The 24,682-nt window shown below is 53.0% G+C and overlaps 1 protein-coding gene across 1 annotated transcript in view; it reads right to left on the bottom strand.

The window, feature by feature from the left end:
• LOC127463076 (uncharacterized) overlaps positions 1-24,682 on the bottom strand; it is a 55,565-nt gene that overhangs the window by 5,661 nt on the left and 25,222 nt on the right. Inside the window, exons 15-22 of the mRNA XM_051772101.1 lie at positions 23,461-23,572; positions 23,010-23,139; positions 19,012-19,126; positions 17,313-17,444; positions 16,687-16,798; positions 16,236-16,365; positions 15,625-15,739; positions 96-227 (exon numbers count right to left, since the gene is read on the bottom strand). Coding sequence (XP_051628061.1) covers positions 96-227; positions 15,625-15,739; positions 16,236-16,365; positions 16,687-16,798; positions 17,313-17,444; positions 19,012-19,126; positions 23,010-23,139; positions 23,461-23,572 — 978 coding nt within the window. The remainder of the gene's footprint in view (positions 1-95; positions 228-15,624; positions 15,740-16,235; positions 16,366-16,686; positions 16,799-17,312; positions 17,445-19,011; positions 19,127-23,009; positions 23,140-23,460; positions 23,573-24,682) is intronic.

The raw sequence follows: 24,682 nt of genomic DNA, 5'->3' as shown, positions 1-24,682 counted from the left end.
ATCTGGCAGACCCAGAGCTCTCCTCAGGGAATGCTTCAGCTGCTTAAAGGCTGCCCTTGCACCATCTATTCAAAAAGTCGCCATAACAGTCTTACCACACATCCCGAGGGAGCAATGCAGAGTCCAGCCCGTCCCACCATTCCCAGCAAGGCAGTTCATGGGCTGTCTGGGGCTCAGGGAGGAGTCACGGGGCTTCTCTTCTTCCTGCCTGCTTGCCCCATTTTCTCCTGCAAAAGCAAAGCTTTCTTGGCTTTCCTTGCTCAAGGAGATGCAAAGGCCATCTTTTAAATCCAATACTGGAAACTCCTCCAGGTTGTCATTCAAGGTGCTTCTCTCAGGTCCTGCACTAATCAATCATCTTGTCCACTGGTTTTCTTGGCAGGTTCTTGCATTCACGTCCTACAAGCAAACCAGGAGGAGCCAATTTAGCTGTTCCTGCAACCAATCCAGTCTGGCATTCTGATTTTAAAGGATACTGGGTTGGCCTTACCCATAGAGATCCCACATCAGGGGTAATACCTACAGGTTCTGCCCTCTTCCACTCTCCTGCAGCTCCACTGGCCCACACCACAGGAACAACTGCAGCTGCCACTTCAGTGGGGGCCTTGCTGCTGACAGGAGTTATTCCCTGCACAACAAGAGCTGCTGCTTGGACACATTTAGTTTCAGCAATTACAGCGTCAAGAGCCCCAGTTTTAAATTCCATTTCTGCCTCAACTTTTCCAGCCCATCACTTCCTAGCAGAGGTTTGGGTGAGTTTGGCAAAAACACAAACTGAGGAATTCCCCAATGTTTTCCCAGTTTGACCCCTGTCACACCAATCACCTTAACACTGCCAGTCCATAATTCTCATTCTGCTGTGTTCAGGACTGAGGAAATTGTACTTGTGTCTGACCAGGACATGTGCAAACCAAATGCTGGGGACTGGAACACACACCTGGCACTCCTGCAGCTCTCACAGTCACATTCCAGAGAAAACAGCCAATTGCACCCTCACTGCTCATTTCTTAATCCCAATCCCACACTTCTTTGGCACTTGGAGCACCACTTTTAGAACCCAATTACAGCCCATTAGAGAGCTCCCTGTCTAGCAGGGACAGGGACCCCTGGGATACTCTCAGCAATGCCTGAATCCATGGCAGGGACCTTGCTTTGAGCTCCCCAGGGCCGGGCACCCCGAGGATCTCCCCGAATAATCCTTTCGGTGCGCGCTGGAGTCCTCGGGGTGCCCCAACCCGGGGGGCACCAACAGCACTGTCCCTCCAGGGGGCCAATTTGGTCCCAAAATGCAGGGGGATCTTGCCTGTGTCCCAGACTGGTCCGGGGATCTGAGGCCCTTCCCGAGAAAATCTCGGTGCCGGCGTGAAGGGCCAGAGATCCCTTGGAGCCACGGGAGAGCAGGCACAGAGTCCCTCCTGGGGGGCAATTTGCCTGCCTGAAAACAGCTCTTCAAAGGAGCCTCTAAGACTCAGCTGGTGACTTTTAGAAGCCAGGCATTCCTATACACTGTGAGATATTTTAAGGCTTATCTGACTGAAAAGCATAAAGCTTTTATCATGGACACCTGACCTCCCACAGACAGCTCCTTTCCCCTTTCAGTACAAAATTATTTTCATGGAATCACTCAATAGGAAGTGCCCAGGAACCCCAGACTGTGCTTTCCAGAACAGAAAATAAACAGAAGAACGGAGTTTTGCACAAGTGTAACATACTCCAGAACAGACCTGACTTTAGTTTTACCCTTTGTGTTCAAATATTCCATAGAAAAGCTCCAGCAGGAGAGCTGGTACATTCCCAAGAGTATCCTGGAAGTCCCTTTCACGAGGGCTGGAGGAAAATCGCAGTTGTATGAGTCCCTTGTGCCTGCAGATGCCTGGGGATCCTCTCCATCCACCTCGTGCTCTCCCAACAGCAGAAAGGGTGCTGAGACAGGAGGAAGGAAACCTTTAGCATAAAGCTGGGGAGGAATATAAAGCTTCCTTTCCTGGGGAGCTTTGCGAAGTCTGCAACGAGAAAGGGAAAATTTGCATCTCCTTTGGTACACGTGTCAACAGAGACTGAGACTTTTTGCCTTTTTCAGACAACCGTGCCCCTTTTGGCTCCCCGGCAGCTCCAATGGCACCAGAACCCCCCTTCCTGCACACCCACGGCTGTCACACACAGGCACCCACACACTTTTGCACCAGCCCACACGTGGCCAACATCTCCTCACCCTAGACATCCCAAGGTCAGTAGTTTTGCTAGAGAGCACAGCAACCCCCCTGTCCTCGCAAACTGCCTCCCTGCAAAAAAGGAATCGTTTTCCTGGACATTTCTCCCACAGTCAAGGTCTTTTCAAACTGCTGTCGTGCCACCAAACCTGCTCAGGGTCCCTCCCAGCTTCTGCCTGTCCTTGCATTTAAAGGCACGGGCACATTCTATCTTCCAACAGCAAACCCAGCTCCTCACGGGCAGTAGAAGCCCTGCTCTTACCTGGACAGACTGCCGGGCTCGGCACAGCTGTGGCTCATGGAGCAGCTTCCCAAGGCCGTTCTCTCTCCCAGCAGGAAGCACAACTCGCCTCCACACCAGGGGAAACCACGAGCGAGGCTGCAAATGGACACAGAACGAGCAAAAAGCATTAACGCAGCACCAAAAAACCAAGTTAAAGCAGTCTTTGCCTCATAACCCTGCACGGGGAAAGGGTTTGGGATCCCAAAGCAAACCCTCAGACACCCAGAGAGCACAGGACCCACAGCCATGCCACGGCTCCCCCCGGGGGCACCCGGCAGGTAAGGGGCTTACCCGGGTCCCGCCGCCCAGCACAAGGCGCCCCTAAACGCCCCCGGCTGCCCCGGTGCACAAACCCAGCGGCCAAGGCGCTCTCCCCTCCGCAGCCCGGGCAGCAGCGGGGCCGCACCCTCAGCCCCCACACACAACCGCCCCCACCTGCCCCGCCGGCCCTTTATACCGCGGGCCGGCAGCGCTGCCCAATCAGCACTCGAGCGCCTCCGCCCAATCCCAGCCCGCCTGGCCCTGCGGCCCCGCCCCGCCCGCTCAGCCCGGCCCCGGCCCTCGGCGCGGCCCCGGCCCCCGTTCCCTCCGCGCGGCTCCCGCCGCAGCCCCGGCGGGCTGAAAGCCCAGAGCCAACGGGAACTCCAGCCAGCTGCAGGCAGATGTTACTCTGTCCCAGTTTGCCAGGGGTGGGCACGAAGGGGCCCTTCCCCGTTCGGAAGTGGAAGTTGTCCCCTGTGCACAGCCCGCTCTCATCCTCGGCCTCGTGGGAGCCAATTCCCTTGTCCCAGCCCACTTCCTGCAGAGAAGAAAGGGAAAGATTGCACAGAAGGGAGACATTCTTCCCTGGGAGGGTGGGGAGGTGGCCTGGCACAGAGAAGTTGTGGCTGCCCCATCCCTGCAAGTGGCCAAGGCCAGGCTGGAGGTCTATTAGAAGGTGTCCCTGCCTGGGGCAGGGGGTGGAAGGAGATGATCCCTGAGATCCTTTCCAACCCAAACCACTCCAGGATCCCAGGATGATTCCATGCTCTCTCTCTGCATTTCTTTGGCATCATTTCCTCTCAAAAACAACATCTGCGATTTAGTTGATTGCTAAAGCCATCATTTTAAAATCATCTCAGGAATCCAAAGGGACTGGAAAACACACAGAAATCATTCCTGCACCCACCAAAGCATTAGGAATTGGAACCCGATTCCCTCATCTCTCTCCTTGTTCTTCTTGGCTGGAAAACCTGATGATCCCCACTGGCTGTTTTTAGGCTGCTTTTCTTCCACAGCTCCTTTCCTCCCGGCTGAAACCTCCTGGCATCTTCAGGCCTTATCTGGAGGGAAGCCCCTCTGAAGTATTTCCTCTCGTGGCAATTCTGTGGGATGAAGAAGTAAACAAAGCACATCAAGAGCTCCTTCTACCCCCTTCCCTGGCAAACACCCTCCCAGCTTGTCCTTGGCAGCTCCATCCCCCCGGCAGCCGCACCCGACGCTTTGGCTCCGCTGGGAAAGGGACAGCAAGTGCAGAAGCAAGTTCAGGTCTGGGCAGGGGCTCCCTGGGGAACGGCACTTCAGTGCTTTAGTCCGTGGCCTTTCCTGCTGCCCTCCCTCCTGGAGGCAGAGGATGACCCGTCCCTTGTTTCTCCCACGCTGGCAGACCCAGGTCCTGCTCCTTTGGCCCCACTTTTCTTGGCAGACCCGGCATCATTTCCCAGGGTCCCCAGGAAACTTCTGCACTTGACCCACTGCTAAGTGCAGAGCACAGGGCGAGGGAAGGACAAATTTCTCGGCACCCACCCCCTGGAATTTCCCTCCTCCGCAGCACGCTCCCGTTCCCGCTGTCTCTGCAGGTGCCCGCACGAGTCCTCCTTCTCCCAGCACCTCAGAGAATGTCCTTTTCACCCAGGTCCTGCTTACCGTCGTCCAACAAAACACGCTGACAACATTTTTCACGATGCCAGTGGAGAGCTATTAGAGCACACTGCACAGGGAAGCTGAGCCTGCCCCATCCCTGCAAGTGTTCCAGGCCAGGCTGGACGGGACTCGCAGCAACCGGGGACAGTGGAAGGTGTCCCTGCCCACGGAAGACAGGCTGGCCTTTGAAGGTCCCCTTCAAACCAAATCGCTCTGGGATTCCCCTCCAAAATCACTCCCAAAGAGACACAGCAACCAAAGCAGAGGGACTGCACTCCCAGCTTTTCTTACCTGCAGGCACACACAGCACAGCACGCTGGACATAAAAGCCACAGGGTTAGTCCTGCCAGAGGCGTCCGGCACACCCACGGCGACCGAAGGGAAAGAGGCAGCCTGGGAACACGGAGTAAAAGACACCTTAATTAGGACTACACTGAGCCATAGCCAGGGCATTCCCACAGACAGCTTCACCGTCCAGTCCCACAAAAAGCACTGACCTCCCAGGGCCTCAGTTAGGATGGCTCCTGACGCTGACACCTCCGTTTGCCCCGGGGGGTCAAGAATAACATGCCTGGGAAGAAGTCACCCCCAACAACAAAAAGGGAAAATTAGTGAAGCACGGGGTCCTCTTCTGACTAGATTGCCACCAGCATTCCAGAGCAGATGACACGACTGTTCTGTTACAGACGAGAAAAGCCTGTTCTCCCAAACAAACAGCGAGGAGATTTATGGGCACGCCTGAAAATTTCCTGTGAGGAACTTTTTGTAACTAAGGAGCAGGTGCTGTCTTGAGTTGAAGGCATCAATTTGACAGACACTTAGGACAGCAAACTCTTCAGCAGAGCAATTAACTGCAGCCTATTTGAACAGCAGGGGAGAGAAAACGACAGTCGAAGGGAAGACAAGAAAAGCAGAACTGGAATCAGCAGACTTTTCTTCCATCTCTCCCGAGGAAGTCTAGTTTGTCTGTTCTAATAATTCTATGCCCTTTTCTACATGAAACTTAGAGCAAGGCTGAAAAAACAACTAGAAAACACGGAGAGAAGCTTTTTAGAATTTCACGTGATTTTCCCAAACCGATGCCAGAAAAGCAGAACTCGGTAGAATGTACTCACCTCGAGGCCTTTGGTCTTTTCTTCCCTAAGCTTCGTCACCTGATTGAAAAAGCAGAGTAGACTCGGTATTTAGGCTCCCAACAGGAAAACTTCCCCTTCATTTCCTAAAAGAAACTACATTAATCTGCACAGCTGCAGGCGCGTCTCCAGCTGTTAAAGCCTTTCAGCTTTTCGGAGGGTGAGAATGCCCTGCTAAGGAAGGCTGAAAACTGCTCGGAGCCTGCACAGGTCCAAGAGCCCCTTGATTTTGTCTGTGTTCCAGTCCCGGGCTAAAGAAAGGGCAGAAGAAGCGCAGTTGTTCCTTGCCTCTTCCCTAAGAGGTTCGGCCAGGTGCTGGGCCAGCCCGGGCACTCCGGGGGAAGGCCGGCAGTGCCCAAGCAGCGCCGCTTTGCCAGGGGCGTCGCTTGCAAGAGCGCCGCCGAGCGCCGGGCCCTGCCTCACAGTCGCCGCCTGGCGGACACGGCCGGGAGCGGCACTGCAGCCGCGCGCCTCCCCCCCCCCTCCCCTCCTTGGCGAGACCCGCGGCGCCTTTGGACGCGCCCAGCTTACCCCGGGGTCGATCTCCGTCGAATCTGCCGCCGTGGGTCGCTTCCGGGGGGGGAAGGCGGCGGCGCAGCCCCGATAGCATCTCCAGGGCACGGCGGGAGCGAGCGGGGCAGAAGCGGGGGCAGGGGCGGGAGCGGGAGCGGAGCGGGGCGAGAGGGCGGCGCGACGTGCGCGCCATGCGGTCCTCGCGCGCCGCGGCCCCGAGACGGGGGCTGCCGGCGCCGGTGCCTGCCGCCGCCCACGAACCTGCCGCCCGCGCCCGGCGCCGCCGAGCGCCCCGCCCTGTCCCCGCAGCGGGAAGCAGCGCGGCGAGACGGCGCTGCGGGCGCGGGGTGGGGGTCCGGGTCGCGGCGGAAGCCTCTCGCCGCCATCTTTAGTGTGGTCGTTCCGGTCCTGGCGGCGCCATCTTTACTGTGGGCTTGGCGAACTTCCGGGCAGGGGCCGCCATCTTTAGTGTGGTCGTTCCGGTCCTGGCGGCGCCATCTTTACTATGGGCTTGGCGGACTTCCGGGCCGGGGCCTTGGAGGACTTCCGGTCGCTCACTACTTCTGGTGACCGAGTTTACCCAAATTAGCGTCCCTCCTCGCTAATTTCTGCGCTTTCACCCCAAGAAATCTTCACGTTATTCCCCCCCCGCACACCCCGGGACAGACGGGAGACCGCGAGTCCCGCCCTGCCGCCGGAACCGGCCCTTAACTCGAGCAGGGAGCGCTGCACCGGCACGAGAGCCACTGCGCATGCGTCGCCGGTCCCTCTCCTGCCTGCCCTTACTTACCACGTGATCGCCGGCGTTTTGCCAACGACTGCGCATGCGCTGTTCAAAATTTTTTCAATGCAGTTCCTGTTTTCCGTCAGCAGGTGGCAGTATTTCATCTCAAATATATGTGCAATTCCTTTTCTCTGTCACCAGGGGGCACTGTTGCTATGCGATTTTTTACTTATGGCATTTTTTTTTTGTTTTATAACCGTATTTGTTCGTGTAGTTCTTTTGGGAAATCGGATAATTGGCTTGTGATTGCTGGTGGTTTGAAAATTTACTTGTGTAATTAGGCTCTTCTCCTGGTTTTAATTCTCTAGGCTCTTCTCCTAAGAGAATTAAAATCAGGAGAAGAGCCTAAAAAAAAAATGAAAATCAGGGGAAGAGTCTAAAAATATAAAAATCAGGAGGAGAGCCCAAGAGAATTAAAATCAGGAGAAGAACCTAAGAGAATTAAAATCAAGAGAAGAGCCTAAAAAAATTACAATCAGGAGAAGAGCCTGAAAAAATTAAAATCAGGACACGGGACTAATACAATAAAAATCATGAGAGGAGCCTAAAAAAATTAAAATCAGGAGAGGAGCCTGAAAAAATTAAAATCAGGAGAGGGGACTAAAAAAATTAAAATCAGGAGAGGGGACTAAAAAAATTAAAATCAGGAGAGGGGACTAAAAAAATTAAAATCAGGAGAGGGGACTAAAAAAATTAAAATCAGGAGAGGAGCCTGAAGGAATTACAATCAGGAGAGACCCAGAACTCACCCAAGTCTCCCCAAAAAACTACCAGAAACTGATTCAAATCTCCCCAAAAATGACCCAGAACTCACCCAAATCTCCCCAAAAAGTGACACAAAAACTGATCCAATTCACTCCAAAAATTGATCCAGAACTGACCCAAAACTGGCCCAAATCACCTCAAAAACTAACTCCAAATTGGCCCAAAACCTGACCTAAAAATGCAAGAACCCCCCCCCAAACTGACCCAAAATGATACAAAATCAGCCCCAGATATGACCAGAAACTGACCCCAAAATCCCAAAACACTGATACCAACACTCACCCAAATCTCCCCAAAAAAATGACCAAAAAGTCAGCCCAATCACCCCAAAAAATGACCAGAAACTGACCCAAAATTACCACAAAAATAAACCCAAAACTCACCCAAATCATCCCGAAAAATGACCAGAAACTGACCCAAATCTCCCCCAAAAATGACCAGAAACTCACTAAAAATAACCCCCAAAAATGATCAGAAACTGACACAAATCTCCCCAACAAATGACCCAAACTTTATTTCTTTTCTTAGCAACAAATCCCTTCCTTTGCTCCCCTCTGGCCCTGCCCACACGGCCCCAGTTCAGCTCTCAGTGAGTTCTTGCTTCTAGGCAGCGACTCCTCTGCCTCTTGCTGGGGCGGCAGCAGCTCCTGTGCCGGCAGGGAGAGGGACCCCGAGCCAGGAGAGGGACCCCGAGCCAGGAGAGGGACCCCGAGCCAGGAGAGGGACCCCGAGCCAGGAGAGGGACCCCGAGCCACGAGAGGGACCCCGAGCCACGAGAGGGACCCCGAGCCACGAGAGGGACCCCAGAGCCCCTACAGAGACCCCAGAGCCATTATAGGGACCCCAGAGCCACGATAGAAACCCCAGAGTCCCTACAGAGACCCCAGAGCCCTTATAGGGACCCCAGAGGCCTCCAGAGCCCCTATAGAGACCCCAGAGCCCCTACAGAGACCCCAGAGCCATTACAGGGACCCCAGAGCCCTCCAGAGCCCCTTGCTGGGTCACAGCCCCTCTTCTCCCGCCCAAACCCACCTTTCTGGCTGCAGCTGCTTTTCTTCTCTGGCTCCCCCTTCCTTCCCCAGGGAGCTTTGCCTTGTTCTTTGGCCAGGCTCCAGCTGCAGCTCAAGGGCAAAGCTGCAACTACAATTCCCCCTTCGGCTTTTTCACCTGAAAAACAAAGGCTTGGGCCAAACTCTGACCAGTCACTCGCTGAACACGAGACATCAAACAGGGCACACAGAATAAAATGCATCCAACTCTAAATCATGTTACAATGACTGTCCACCCCAATCCAGCACTGACATTAAAAACCTTCAAGCAATCAAAAAGACCTCCAAACATCCCTTAGATAGAGAAAAGCACACCAGGAACGAATGCAAAAAGAAAAATTCCAAACAATGCTCAATTAAATAACCATGGACTGATATAAAACATGTTTAGGGAACTTAAACCACTTCTTCCCATTATTCTCCATCAGAAATTACCCTTATTTAAGTTCTCCTTTTAACACTTCATTAAAACTGACTTATTAGGAAATGGTTTGAACCAAACTTCATAACTTGATGACTCCAGGGTTTGTGCTCCTTGACTTTGGCCTGAAGGGGTTTGGAACACAGGCTTTGTTCTGGAGAGCTTTTCCCCAATCTACAAACCCTTCTGCAAATGGGACTCCCTTCCCTCAGGGTTCGGTGGCCTCTGGTTTTCCTGAAGGCTGGGGGGGATCTGGGAGCCAAATCCCAAGGGATCCAGCCCAGCTCTGCACACACACACACACACACATTTCCAGCTGGTCACAGTCTCACGGGGGCCACCACCACTCAGCACATTTGCACACAAACAGCCCTCTGAGTTCCTGGCACTGGGTCTGATGGACTAAGAAATGATCAGTCTGGTGGTTTGCCCTCAGAGGAGTAAGATCCAATGATGCATTTCTATTTTCATGACAATATAACCTGGAAAACACAAACATATTTCTGCTTCATGTGCAATTTAAAATTCAAAGACACAGAAACATTCCTAGAGTTCAAGTCCCCAGGTTTGGTTCCAAATGTCACTCGGTCCCCCTGGGACAAGAACAGCGGCACACACGGACTCAACAGCCCTGCACAAGCCCAGGAGTGGGGGGGAAATATCCTTGAGAGCACTGCTGCATTTCAAAAAGAAGTCAGTCACATCAACTCTGTAACAAATAAAAAAGAGAAGCCAAAATAAATAACTGTAGACAGGGTATCAAGTACCTTGAGAATACCAATAAGAAAAAACTAAGAATAAAGGCATCTATTTGAAGTACAAAGAGTTTGGGAGACACCATTTGTTTGCCACAAAGCCTTTATTTTGTTGGCTCTTCTATAGTTAGAACCCAAACCTTACCCTCCCACAAAAAGCAGAAAACCTCTTCAGAGAGTTAGGAGATGGAGTCAGTTTGGATTAATGGGAAGAACATCTCTGGAGACAAAATAAAGCAGAGAAAATAACCCCATCCTCAACAACAGAGCTGCCTCCCCACTGCCTGCCCCTGGACACTTGCTCTGGGGGTGACAGAGCCTGAAGTCTCCTGCCTAGTCCTGGGCAATACTTCCTGGGGACCACAGCACCACTGAGTTCCTAAAAATATCACAGCTTGGGCAGGTGCTTGGATTTTGTCTGGATTAATCCCCCCTTCCTTTCCAGGTGCTGCCCTACTCATTGTAATGGTGCTTGTACTCCCTGAGCCATTCCCTCCCCCATCCAACCATCCCTTGTGCCCTCTCTGACAAGGACAGTGGGTCCAGGTGTTCTGCCACGCTCCCAGGGCACAGGGGGGGACTGTGGAGCCACCCTCGAGGGGGGAAACGTGCCCTGCCTGCCCTGCCCAGGGAAAGGGAACTGCCCCAGTGCTCCCCAGCACAAGGCACCCTTGGAAATATCCACTGCAATGGGACACTCAGGGACAGCAACAAGCACTGCACGAGGCTGCTCTGGCACAGGGCCAATTTTAGCCTCAGCTTTTCTCTGGACCACTTCACTTTGTTTGCCACCTCATCCTGCAGTCAGAACTTGCTGTCCTTGCAACCTTTCAGGGTGACCAAAAATGAGAGAGGCCTCTGCTCCAGCACCCACAAGGGCCTGATCCATCTGACAGGATCCATTTTTCCAGGGAATTCAAAGCTCCACCTGAGGACTAGGGTCTTTTCTCACCCATCCCTGTGCTGCAGCTTGGCCTCCATCTCACTGTGCTTTCAGTTCCCTGCATGGTTGAACACTGGCAGCCCTGGCCCTGGGCGGAGCTCGGCATCCTGATCCCATCCCTCCTGGCCCCCGGAACCGCTGACTCAGCAATGGGGGGCCCTCCATTGCCAAGGGCACGGGCCCGGCGGGGCTCACGGGGGGAGCAGGAGGGCGAAGGCTCCAGCCCTGCTGCTACAACCTTCCACCACTACAGCCAACAGAGGAGCCTCTCCAGCCCTGCCTCCCAAGGCATCCTCAACAAACCCAGCCCAGCTCCACAGGACAAACTGCTCCCTGTCTGCCCAGGCCAGTCTAATCCCAGAGGCTCCCAGGGTCATGCAAAACAACTGCCCAGGAGATCAGAGACCCCAGTCCATCTCTTCCTAGCACAGGTTTGGGTTAGTTTGGCAAACAGACCAACTGAGGAATTCCCCAATGTTTTCCCAGTTTGACCCCTGTCACACCAATCACCTTAACAGTGCCAGTCCTTCATTCTCCCTCTCTTGGGTTAAGGACTGAGCAAGTTGGACCTGTGTCTGAGCAGGACATGTGCAAACCAAATGCTGGGGACTGGAACACACACCTGGCACTCCTGCAGCTCTCACAGTCACATTCCAGAGAAAACAGCCAATTGCACCCTCACTGCTCATTTCTTAATCCCAATCCCACACTTCTTTGGCACTTGGAGCACCACTTTTAGAACCCAATTACAGCCCATTAGAGAGCTCCCTGTCTAGCAGGGACAGGGACCCCTGGGATACTCTCAGCACTGCCTGAATCCATGGCAGGGACCTTGCTTTGAGCTCCCCAGGGCCGGGCACCCCGAGGATCTCCCCGAATAATCCTTTCGGTGCGCGCTGGAGTCCTCGGGGTGCCCCAACCCGGGGGGCACCAACAGCACTGTCCCTCCAGGGGCCAATTTGGTCCCAAAATGCAGGGGGATCTTGCCTGTGTCCCAGACTGGTCCGGAGATCTGAGGCCCTTCCCGAGAAAATCTCGGTGCCGGCGTGAAGGGCCAGAGATCCCTTGGAGCCACGGGAGAGCAGGCACAGAGTCCCTCCTGGGGGGCAATTCTGCTGCCTGAACTCAGCTCTTCAAAGGAGCCTCTAAGACTCAGCTGGTGACTTTTAGAAGCCAGGCATTCCTTGCTTACAACACCCTGCCATGATCCCAGCCCCACGGGGGTCCTGGCAATCCGCTCCCAAAGGGCACACGGAGGGGTCTTCACTGCAGCTGATGGGAGGGGTCAGCATGACAGGAGGGTTCATTTTCCTTCCCTGCATTCCTGTTGCACATTCAGGACACTCCCAACACCTGTTCCCATCTACACAAACCCTTATAAGTTCTCTGAGGGGCTCCATTGGGGGTCTCTGGTGGTCACCTGTGCCTGCAGACCCCAAAGTTCTCAGTGACCACCTTATCAACTTCAAGACAACTCACCTGGTTGTAGAGGAGCTTGGTGCTGCTTGGCTGCTGCCTCAGTTCCCTTCTTCATTCTTTCTTGACTTTGCTTGCTCAGTCCCTTTAAGTTCCTTGGCTCAGCTCCATGCACTTTCTAGGGAACATCCCACTGCAAAAACTACCAGTTCTTGGTACATCTCCTAACTCAGATATCAGGGAGTGAGGCAGAAATCAACTCATCCAGGGCACTGCCTCCAAATATTGGGACAAAAACACCATAACATTCCATGGCTCCCCTTGGCAAATCAACCCCAAACTGCTCAGACACAAACAACACCCTGCACACTACAACAATCTGGCACTGCTGGTTCAACCCGGCCAAGTCAGTTGGGAAACGACACAAGGTCAACTTCCTTCCAAGTTTCAGTTATGACACAAAAGTCAGGGAGATCACAGACTCCCCCACAGAGTTTTACTCTGAGGAGAGAAGGAAACCAAAGCCATCCCCAGGGCTGCAATAGCTCAGGCTCCCCAAAAGGCCCAGGGGCTTCAGGTTTCTGAGGGGCTTCACCGAGGGCCTTCCCAGGTCTGCTCTGTCTGGAGCCCTCCAAGTCCTCAGTGCCTGCCTGAGGAACCTCAACACAACTCACCTGCTTACACAGCAACTTGGTGCTGCTTGCCTGCTGCCTCACTTCCCTTCTTCCTTCTTTCTTCACCTCCCTTGCTTGGTCCCTTTCAATCCCTGGGCTCAGCTCTGTGCACTTTCCAGGCTCCATCCCACTGCAAAAAGGATTAGCCCTTGTTACATCTCAACACTCAGAGAGCATTCCCCCTTTTTTCTTAACACTGGGCCATCAGGCCAGGGTCTCATTATTTAAAGCACAGTTTGACTCCTCAGTGACAACAACAGCTACAGCCCTGAATCCTAACACAGGCTGAGACACAAACACGGATGGGAACTCTTAAGGATCCACTTTGTCCTGCTCACCAATCAAAAGGAGCTTTCTGAACTCAAGAATAACAGACCCCAGGTCCTTTTACTGCAACTTTACCTGCTATAAATGTGACCCACAAGACCTGCAAAGGCCCTTCCCACTTCACCTGCAGGGCTGGCAGTGCCACCACTGGACACGGCCCCAGTGGCTGGGCAGGAACGGAGGGGCTGGGGCGTCCAATCCATCGGCCCAGGCGGCACCAGGAGTTCCTGCAGTTCCTGAGGGGAGAGCCTCAAGCCAACAAAGGATTAGGAAGAATATTTTAAACTTCAATGTGTCTATCTCCTGGAATATGGGGACTTTGATAAGTCCTACTGGTGCAACAAGGACACACTCAAGGCTATCTATTAAAAGGATCTACCAGCACTCAAAAGCTATCACTGTCCTTCTGTCAGGGGGAACGCAGCAAACTCTCTTTGCCAGGAGCCTCCAGGAGGACTTCCAGCTTTTGGGGCTCCCTTTTAACCATTTTTCCCATAACTGGAGCTGGGACTATCACCTGCCCTACAGGGGGAACAGCCCACAAAGTTCACCATCAGGGATGCCATTAACTGAAAGTCCCTTCTCAGGGGGGTCACTGCACACCTTGGCCTTTGTTTGCCCTCCCCACCAAAGATGCTTCCAACAGTTCTGACACATCTGGCAGACCCAGAGCTCTCCTCAGGGAATGCTTCAGCTGCTTAAAGGCTGCCCTTGCACCATCTATTCAAAAAGTCGCCATAACAGTCTTACCACACATCCCGAGGGAGCAATGCAGAGTCCAGCCCGTCCCACCATTCCCAGCAAGGCAGTTCATGGGCTGTCTGGGGCTCAGGGAGGAGTCACGGGGCTTCTCTTCTTCCTGCCTGCTTGCCCCATTTTCTCCTGCAAAAGCAAAGCTTTCTTGGCTTTCCTTGCTCAAGGAGATGCAAAGGCCATCTTTTAAATCCAATACTGGAAACTCCTCCAGGTTGTCATTCAAGGTGCTTCTCTCAGGTCCTGCACTAATCAATCATCTTGTCCACTGGTTTTCTTGGCAGGTTCTTGCATTCACGTCCTACAAGCAAACCAGGAGGAGCCAATTTAGCTGTTCCTGCAACCAATCCAGTCTGGCATTCTGATTTTAAAGGATACTGGGTTGGCCTTACCCATAGAGATCCCACATCAGGGGTAATACCTACAGGTTCTGCCCTCTTCCACTCTCCTGCAGCTCCACTGGCCCACACCACAGGAACAACTGCAGCTGCCACTTCAGTGGGGGCCTTGCTGCTGACAGGAGTTATTCCCTGCACAACAAGAGCTGCTGCTTGGACACATTTAGTTTCAGCAATTACAGCGTCAAGAGCCCCAGTTTTCAATTCCATTTCTGCCTCAACTTTTCCAGCCCATCACTTCTTAGCAGAGGTTTGGGTGAGTTTGGCAAAAACACAAACTGAGGAATTCCCCAATGTTTTCCCAGTTTGACCCCTGTCACACCAATCACCTTAACACTGCCAGTCCATAATTCTCATTCTGCTGTGTTCAGGACTGAGGAAATTGTACTTGTGTCTGAGCAGGACATGTGCAAACCAAATGCTGGGGACTGGAACACACACCTGGCACTCCTGCAGCTCTCACAGTCACATTCCAGAGAAAACAGCCAATTGCACCCTCACTGCTCATTTCTTAATCCCAATCCCACACTTGTTTGGCACTTGGAGCACCACTTTTAGAACCCAATTACAGCCCATTAGAGAGCTCCCTGTCTAGCAGGGACAGGGACCCCTGGGATACTCTCAGCAATGCCTGAATCCATGGCAGGGACCTTGCTTTGAGCTCCCCAGGGCCGGGCACCCCGAGGATCTCCCCGAATAATCCTTTCGGTGCGCGCTGGAGTCCTCGGGGTGCCCCAACCGGGGGGGCACCAACAGCACTGTCCCTCCAGGGGCCAATTTGGTCCCAAAATGCAGGGGGATCTTGCCTGTGTCCCAGACTGGTCCGGAGATCTGAGGCCCTTCCCGAGAAAATCTCGGTGCCGGCGTGAAGGGCCAGAGATCCCTTGGAGCCACGGGAGAGCAGGCACAGAGTCCCTCCTGGGGGGCAATTCTGCTGCCTGAACTCAGCTCTTCAAAGGAGCCTCTAAGACTCAGCTGGTGACTTTTAGAAGCCAGGCATTCCTTGCTTACAACACCCTGCCATGATCCCAGCCCCACGGGGGTCCTGGCAATCCGCTCCCAAAGGGCACACGGAGGGGTCTCCACTGCAGCTGATGGGAGGGGTCAGCATGACAGGAGGGTTCATTTTCCTTCCCTGCATTCCTGTTGCACATTCAGGACACTCCCAACACCTGTTCCCATCTACACAAACCCTTATAAGTTCTCTGAGGGGCTCCATTGGGGGTCTCTGGTGGTCACCTGTGCCTGCAGACCCCAAAGTTCTCAGTGACCACCTTATCAACTTCAAGACAACTCACCTGGTTGTAGAGGAGCTTGGTGCTGCTTGGCTGCTGCCTCAGTTCCCTTCTTCATTCTTTCTTGACTTTGCTTGCTCAGTCCCTTTAAGTTCCTTGGCTCAGCTCCATGCACTTTCTAGGGAACATCCCACTGCAAAAACTACCAGTTCTTGGTACATCTCCTAACTCAGATATCAGGGAGTGAGGCAGAAATCAACTCATCCAGGGCACTGCCTCCAAATATTGGGACAAAAACACCATAACATTCCATGGCTCCCCTTGGCAAATCAACCCCAAACTGCTCAGACACAAACAACACCCTGCACACTACAACAATCTGGCACTGCTGGTTCAACCCGGCCAAGTCAGTTGGGAAACGACACAAGGTCAACTTCCTTCCAAGTTTCAGTTATGACACAAAAGTCAGGGAGATCACAGACTCCCCCACAGAGTTTTACTCTGAGGAGAGAAGGAAACCAAAGCCATCCCCAGGGCTGCAATAGCTCAGGCTCCCCAAAAGGCCCAGGGGCTTCAGGTTTCTGAGGGGCTTCACCGAGGGCCTTCCCAGGTCTGCTCTGTCTGGAGCCCTCCAAGTCCTCAGTGCCTGCCTGAGGAACCTCAACACAACTCACCTGCTTACACAGCAACTTGGTGCTGCTTGCCTGCTGCCTCACTTCCCTTCTTCCTTCTTTCTTCACCTCCCTTGCTTGGTCCCTTTCAATCCCTGGGCTCAGCTCTGTGCACTTTCCAGGCTCCATCCCACTGCAAAAAGGATTAGCCCTTGTTACATCTCAACACTCAGAGAGCATTCCACCTTTTGCCTTGACACTGGGCCATCAGGCCAGGGTCTCATTATTTAAAGCACAGTTTGACTCCTCAGTGACAACAACAGCTACAGCCCTGAATCCTAACACAGGCTGAGACACAAACACGGATGGGAACTCTTAAGGATCCACTTTGTCCTGCTCACCAATCAAAAGGAGCTTTCTGAACTCAAGAATAACAGACCCCAGGTCCTTTTACTGCAACTTTACCTGCTATAAATGTGACCCACCAGACCTGCAAAGGCCCTTCCCACTTCACCTGCAGGGCTGGCAGTGCCACCACTGGACACGGCCCCAGTGGCCGGGCAGGAACGGAGGGGCTGGGGCGTCCAATCCATCGGCCCAGGCGGCACCAGGAGTTCCTGCAGTTCCTGAGGGGAGAGCCTCAAGCCAACAAAGGATTAGGAAGAATATTTTAAACTTCAATGTGTCTATCTCCTGGAATATGGGGACTTTGATAAGTCCTACTGGTGCAACAAGGACACACTCAAGGCTATCTATTAAAAGGATCTACCAGCACTCAAAAGCTATCACTGTCCTTCTGTCAGGGGGAACGCAGCAAACTCTCTTTGCCAGGAGCCTCCAGGAGGACTTCCAGCTTTTGGGGCTCCCTTTTAACCATTTTTCCCATAACTGGAGCTGGGACTATCACCTGCCCTACAGGGGGAACAGCCCACAAAGTTCACCATCAGGGATGCCATTAACTGAAAGTCCCTTCTCAGGGGGGTCACTGCACACCTTGGCCTTTGTTTGCCCTCCCCACCAAAGATGCTTCCAACAGTTCTGACACATCTGGCAGACCCAGAGCTCTCCTCAGGGAATGCTTCAGCTGCTTAAAGGCTGCCCTTGCACCATCTATTCAAAAAGTCGCCATAACAGTCTTACCACACATCCCGAGGGAGCAATGCAGAGTCCAGCCCGTCCCACCATTCCCAGCAAGGCAGTTCATGGGCTGTCTGGGGCTCAGGGAGGAGTCACGGGGCTTCTCTTCTTCCTGCCTGCTTGCCCCATTTTCTCCTGCAAAAGCAAAGCTTTCTTGGCTTTCCTTGCTCAAGGAGATGCAAAGGCCATCTTTTAAATCCAATACTGGAAACTCCTCCAGGTTGTCATTCAAGGTGCTTCTCTCAGGTCCTGCACTAATCAATCATCTTGTCCACTGGTTTTCTTGGCAGGTTCTTGCATTCACGTCCTACAAGCAAACCAGGAGGAGCCAATTTAGCTGTTCCTGCAACCAATCCAGTCTGGCATTCTGATTTTAAAGGATACTGGGTTGGCCTTACCCATAGAGATCCCACATCAGGGGTAATACCTACAGGTTCTGCCCTCTTCCACTCTCCTGCAGCTCCACTGGCCCACACCACAGGAACAACTGCAGCTGCCACTTCAGTGGGGGCCTTGCTGCTGACAGGAGTTATTCCCTGCACAACAAGAGCTGCTGCTTGGACACATTTAGTTTCAGCAATTACAGCGTCAAGAGCCCCAGTTTTCAATTCCATTTCTGCCTCAACTTTTCCAGCCCATCACTTCTTAGCAGAGGTTTGGGTGAGTTTGGCAAAAACACAAACTGAGGAATTCCCCAATGTTTTCCCAGTTTGACCCCTGTCACACCAATCACCTTAACACTGCCAGTCCATAATTCTCATTCTGCTGTGTTCAGGACTGAGGAAATTGTACTTGTGTCTGAGCAGGACATGTGCAAACCAAATGCTGGGGACTGGAACACACACCTGGCACTCCTGCAGCTCTCACAGTCACATTCCAGAGAAAACAGCCAATTGCACCCTCACTGCTCATTTCTTAATCCCAATCCCACACTTGTTTGGCACTTGGAGCACCACTTTTAGAACCCAATTACAGCCCATTAGAGAGCTCCCTGTCTAGCAGGGACAGGGACCCCTGGGATACTCTCAGCAATGCCTGAATCCATGGCAGGGACCTTGCTTTGAGCTCCCCAGGGCCGGGCACCCCGAGGATCTCCCCGAATAATCCTTTCGGTGCGCGCTGGAGTCCTCGGGGTGCCCCAACCCGGGGGGCACCAACAGCACTGTCCCTCCAGGGGCCAATTTGGTCCCAAAATGCAGGGGGATCTTGCCTGTGTCCCAGACTGGTCCGGAGATCTGAGGCCCTTCCCGAGAAAATCTCGGTGCCGGCGTGAAGGGCCAGAGATCCCTTGGAGCCACGGGAGAGCAGGCACAGAGTCCCTCCTGGGGGGCAATTCTGCTGCCTGAACTCAGCTCTTCAAAGGAGCCTCTAAGACTCAGCTGGTGACTTTTAGAAGCCAGGCATTCCTTGCTTACAACACCCTGCCATGATCCCAGCCCCACGGGGGTCCTGGCAATCCGCTCCCAAAGGGCACACGGAGGGGTCTCCACTGCAGCTGATGGGAGGGGTCAGCATGACAGGAGGGTTCATTTTCCTTCCCTGCATTCCTGTTGCACATTCAGGACACTCCCAACACCTGTTCCCATCTACACAAACCCTTATAAGTTCTCTGAGGGGCTCCATTGGGGGTCTCTGGTGGTCACCTGTGCCTGCAGACCCCAAAGTTCTCAGTGACCACCTTATCAACTTCAAGACAACTCACCTGGTTGTAGAGGAGCTTGGTGCTGCTTGGCTGCTGCCTCAGTTCCCTTCTTCATTCTTTCTTGACTTTGCTTGCTCAGTCCCTTTAAGTTCCTTGGCTCAGCTCCATGCACTTTCTAGGGAACATCCCACTGCAAAAACTACCAGTTCTTGGTACATCTCCTAACTCAGATATCAGGGAGTGAGGCAGAAATCAACTCATCCAGGGCACTGCCTCCAAATATTGGGACAAAAACACCATAACATTCCATGGCTCCCCTTGGCAAATCAACCCCAAACTGCTCAGACACAAACAACACCCTGCACACTACAACAATCTGGCACTGCTGGTTCAACCCGGCCAAGTCAGTTGGGAAACGACACAAGGTCAACTTCCTTCCAAGTTTCAGTTATGACACAAAAGTCAGGGAGATCACAGACTCCCCCACAGAGTTTTACTCTGAGGAGAGAAGGAAACCAAAGCCATCCCCAGGGCTGCAATAGCTCAGGCTCCCCAAAAGGCCCAGGGGCTTCAGGTTTCTGAGGGGCTTCACCGAGGGCCTTCCCAGGTCTGCTCTGTCTGGAGCCCTCCAAGTCCTCAGTGCCTGCCTGAGGAACCTCAACACAACTCACCTGCTTACACAGCAACTTGGTGCTGCTTGCCTGCTGCCTCACTTCCCTTCTTCCTTCTTTCTTCACCTCCCTTGCTTGGTCCCTTTCAATCCCTGGGCTCAGCTCTGTGCACTTTCCAGGCTCCATCCCACTGCAAAAAGGATTAGCCCTTGTTACATCTCAACACTCAGAGAGCATTCCCCCTTTTTTCTTAACACTGGGCCATCAGGCCAGGGTCTCATTATTTAAAGCACAGTTTGACTCCTCAGTGACAACAACAGCTACAGCCCTGAATCCTAACACAGGCTGAGACACAAACACGGATGGGAACTCTTAAGGATCCACTTTGTCCTGCTCACCAATCAAAAGGAGCTTTCTGAACTCAAGAATAACAGACCCCAGGTCCTTTTACTGCAACTTTACCTGCTATAAATGTGACCCACAAGACCTGCAAAGGCCCTTCCCACTTCACCTGCAGGGCTGGCAGTGCCACCACTGGACACGGCCCCAGTGGCTGGGCAGGAACGGAGGGGCTGGGGCGTCCAATCCATCGGCCCAGGCGGCACCAGGAGTTCCTGCAGTTCCTGAGGGGAGAGCCTCAAGCCAACAAAGGATTAGGAAGAATATTTTAAACTTCAATGTGTCTATCTCCTGGAATATGGGGACTTTGATAAGTCCTACTGGTGCAACAAGGACACACTCAAGGCTATCTATTAAAAGGATCTACCAGCACTCAAAAGCTATCACTGTCCTTCTGTCAGGGGGAACGCAGCAAACTCTCTTTGCCAGGAGCCTCCAGGAGGACTTCCAGCTTTTGGGGCTCCCTTTTAACCATTTTTCCCATAACTGGAGCTGGGACTATCACCTGCCCTACAGGGGGAACAGCCCACAAAGTTCACCATCAGGGATGCCATTAACTGAAAGTCCCTTCTCAGGGGGGTCACTGCACACCTTGGCCTTTGTTTGCCCTCCCCACCAAAGATGCTTCCAACAGTTCTGACACATCTGGCAGACCCAGAGCTCTCCTCAGGGAATGCTTCAGCTGCTTAAAGGCTGCCCTTGCACCATCTATTCAAAAAGTCGCCATAACAGTCTTACCACACATCCCGAGGGAGCAATGCAGAGTCCAGCCCGTCCCACCATTCCCAGCAAGGCAGTTCATGGGCTGTCTGGGGCTCAGGGAGGAGTCACGGGGCTTCTCTTCTTCCTGCCTGCTTGCCCCATTTTCTCCTGCAAAAGCAAAGCTTTCTTGGCTTTCCTTGCTCAAGGAGATGCAAAGGCCATCTTTTAAATCCAATACTGGAAACTCCTCCAGGTTGTCATTCAAGGTGCTTCTCTCAGGTCCTGCACTAATCAATCATCTTGTCCACTGGTTTTCTTGGCAGGTTCTTGCATTCACGTCCTACAAGCAAACCAGGAGGAGCCAATTTAGCTGTTCCTGCAACCAATCCAGTCTGGCATTCTGATTTTAAAGGATACTGGGTTGGCCTTACCCATAGAGATCCCACATCAGGGGTAATACCTACAGGTTCTGCCCTCTTCCACTCTCCTGCAGCTCCACTGGCCCACACCACAGGAACAACTGCAGCTGCCACTTCAGTGGGGGCCTTGCTGCTGACAGGAGTTATTCCCTGCACAACAAGAGCTGCTGCTTGGACACATTTAGTTTCAGCAATTACAGCGTCAAGAGCCCCAGTTTTCAATTCCATTTCTGCCTCAACTTTTCCAGCCCATCACTTCTTAGCAGAGGTTTGGGTGAGTTTGGCAAAAACACAAACTGAGGAATTCCCCAATGTTTTCCCAGTTTGACCCCTGTCACACCAATCACCTTAACACTGCCAGTCCATAATTCTCATTCTGCTGTGTTCAGGACTGAGGAAATTGTACTTGTGTCTGAGCAGGACATGTGCAAACCAAATGCTGGGGACTGGAACACACACCTGGCACTCCTGCAGCTCTCACAGTCACATTCCAGAGAAAACAGCCAATTGCACCCTCACTGCTCATTTCTTAATCCCAATCCCACACTTGTTTGGCACTTGGAGCACCACTTTTAGAACCCAATTACAGCCCATTAGAGAGCTCCCTGTCTAGCAGGGACAGGGACCCCTGGGATACTCTCAGCAATGCCTGAATCCATGGCAGGGACCTTGCTTTGAGCTCCCCAGGGCCGGGCACCCCGAGGATCTCCCCGAATAATCCTTTCGGTGCGCGCTGGAGTCCTCGGGGTGCCCCAACCCGGGGGGCACCAACAGCACTGTCCCTCCAGGGGCCAATTTGGTCCCAAAATGCAGGGGGATCTTGCCTGTGTCCCAGACTGGTCCGGAGATCTGAGGCCCTTCCCGAGAAAATCTCGGTGCCGGCGTGAAGGGCCAGAGATCCCTTGGAGCCACGGGAGAGCAGGCACAGAGTCCCTCCTGGGGGGCAATTCTGCTGCCTGAACTCAGCTCTTCAAAGGAGCCTCTAAGACTCAGCTGGTGACTTTTAGAAGCCAGGCATTCCTTGCTTACAACACCCTGCCATGATCCCAGCCCCACGGGGGTCCTGGCAATCCGCTCCCAAAGGGCACACGGAGGGGTCTCCACTGCAGCTGATGGGAGGGGTCAGCATGACAGGAGGGTTCATTTTCCTTCCCTGCATTCCTGTTGCACATTCAGGACACTCCCAACACCTGTTCCCATCTACACAAACCCTTATAAGTTCTCTGAGGGGCTCCATTGGGGGTCTCTGGTGGTCACCTGTGCCTGCAGACCCCAAAGTTCTCAGTGACCACCTTATCAACTTCAAGACAACTCACCTGGTTGTAGAGGAGCTTGGTGCTGCTTGGCTGCTGCCTCAGTTCCCTTCTTCATTCTTTCTTGACTTTGCTTGCTCAGTCCCTTTAAGTTCCTTGGCTCAGCTCCATGCACTTTCTAGGGAACATCCCACTGCAAAAACTACCAGTTCTTGGTACATCTCCTAACTCAGATATCAGGGAGTGAGGCAGAAATCAACTCATCCAGGGCACTGCCTCCAAATATTGGGACAAAAACACCATAACATTCCATGGCTCCCCTTGGCAAATCAACCCCAAACTGCTCAGACACAAACAACACCCTGCACACTACAACAATCTGGCACTGCTGGTTCAACCCGGCCAAGTCAGTTGGGAAACGACACAAGGTCAACTTCCTTCCAAGTTTCAGTTATGACACAAAAGTCAGGGAGATCACAGACTCCCCCACAGAGTTTTACTCTGAGGAGAGAAGGAAACCAAAGCCATCCCCAGGGCTGCAATAGCTCAGGCTCCCCAAAAGGCCCAGGGGCTTCAGGTTTCTGAGGGGCTTCACCGAGGGCCTTCCCAGGTCTGCTCTGTCTGGAGCCCTCCAAGTCCTCAGTGCCTGCCTGAGGAACCTCAACACAACTCACCTGCTTACACAGCAACTTGGTGCTGCTTGCCTGCTGCCTCACTTCCCTTCTTCCTTCTTTCTTCACCTCCCTTGCTTGGTCCCTTTCAATCCCTGGGCTCAGCTCTGTGCACTTTCCAGGCTCCATCCCACTGCAAAAAGGATTAGCCCTTGTTACATCTCAACACTCAGAGAGCATTCCACCTTTTGCCTTGACACTGGGCCATCAGGCCAGGGTCTCATTATTTAAAGCACAGTTTGACTCCTCAGTGACAACAACAGCTACAGCCCTGAATCCTAACACAGGCTGAGACACAAACACGGATGGGAACTCTTAAGGATCCACTTTGTCCTGCTCACCAATCAAAAGGAGCTTTCTGAACTCAAGAATAACAGACCCCAGGTCCTTTTACTGCAACTTTACCTGCTATAAATGTGACCCACCAGACCTGCAAAGGCCCTTCCCACTTCACCTGCAGGGCTGGCAGTGCCACCACTGGACACGGCCCCAGTGGCCGGGCAGGAACGGAGGGGCTGGGGCGTCCAATCCATCGGCCCAGGCGGCACCAGGAGTTCCTGCAGTTCCTGAGGGGAGAGCCTCAAGCCAACAAAGGATTAGGAAGAATATTTTAAACTTCAATGTGTCTATCTCCTGGAATATGGGGACTTTGATAAGTCCTACTGGTGCAACAAGGACACACTCAAGGCTATCTATTAAAAGGATCTACCAGCACTCAAAAGCTATCACTGTCCTTCTGTCAGGGGGAACGCAGCAAACTCTCTTTGCCAGGAGCCTCCAGGAGGACTTCCAGCTTTTGGGGCTCCCTTTTAACCATTTTTCCCATAACTGGAGCTGGGACTATCACCTGCCCTACAGGGGGAACAGCCCACAAAGTTCACCATCAGGGATGCCATTAACTGAAAGTCCCTTCTCAGGGGGGTCACTGCACACCTTGGCCTTTGTTTGCCCTCCCCACCAAAGATGCTTCCAACAGTTCTGACACATCTGGCAGACCCAGAGCTCTCCTCAGGGAATGCTTCAGCTGCTTAAAGGCTGCCCTTGCACCATCTATTCAAAAAGTCGCCATAACAGTCTTACCACACATCCCGAGGGAGCAATGCAGAGTCCAGCCCGTCCCACCATTCCCAGCAAGGCAGTTCATGGGCTGTCTGGGGCTCAGGGAGGAGTCACGGGGCTTCTCTTCTTCCTGCCTGCTTGCCCCATTTTCTCCTGCAAAAGCAAAGCTTTCTTGGCTTTCCTTGCTCAAGGAGATGCAAAGGCCATCTTTTAAATCCAATACTGGAAACTCCTCCAGGTTGTCATTCAAGGTGCTTCTCTCAGGTCCTGCACTAATCAATCATCTTGTCCACTGGTTTTCTTGGCAGGTTCTTGCATTCACGTCCTACAAGCAAACCAGGAGGAGCCAATTTAGCTGTTCCTGCAACCAATCCAGTCTGGCATTCTGATTTTAAAGGATACTGGGTTGGCCTTACCCATAGAGATCCCACATCAGGGGTAATACCTACAGGTTCTGCCCTCTTCCACTCTCCTGCAGCTCCACTGGCCCACACCACAGGAACAACTGCAGCTGCCACTTCAGTCAGGGCCTTGCTGCTGACAGGAGTTATTCCCTGCACAACAAGAGCTGCTGCTTGGACACATTTAGTTTCAGCAATTACAGCGTCAAGAGCCCC

Source organism: Manacus candei, unplaced genomic scaffold (genome assembly GCF_025592945.1).
Source record: "Manacus candei isolate 608988 ecotype Guabito, Panama unplaced genomic scaffold, ASM2559294v1 h1tg000150l, whole genome shotgun sequence".
Lineage (NCBI taxonomy): Eukaryota > Metazoa > Chordata > Aves > Passeriformes > Pipridae > Manacus > Manacus candei.
This window is presented reverse-complemented; position numbering and strand designations above follow the sequence as displayed.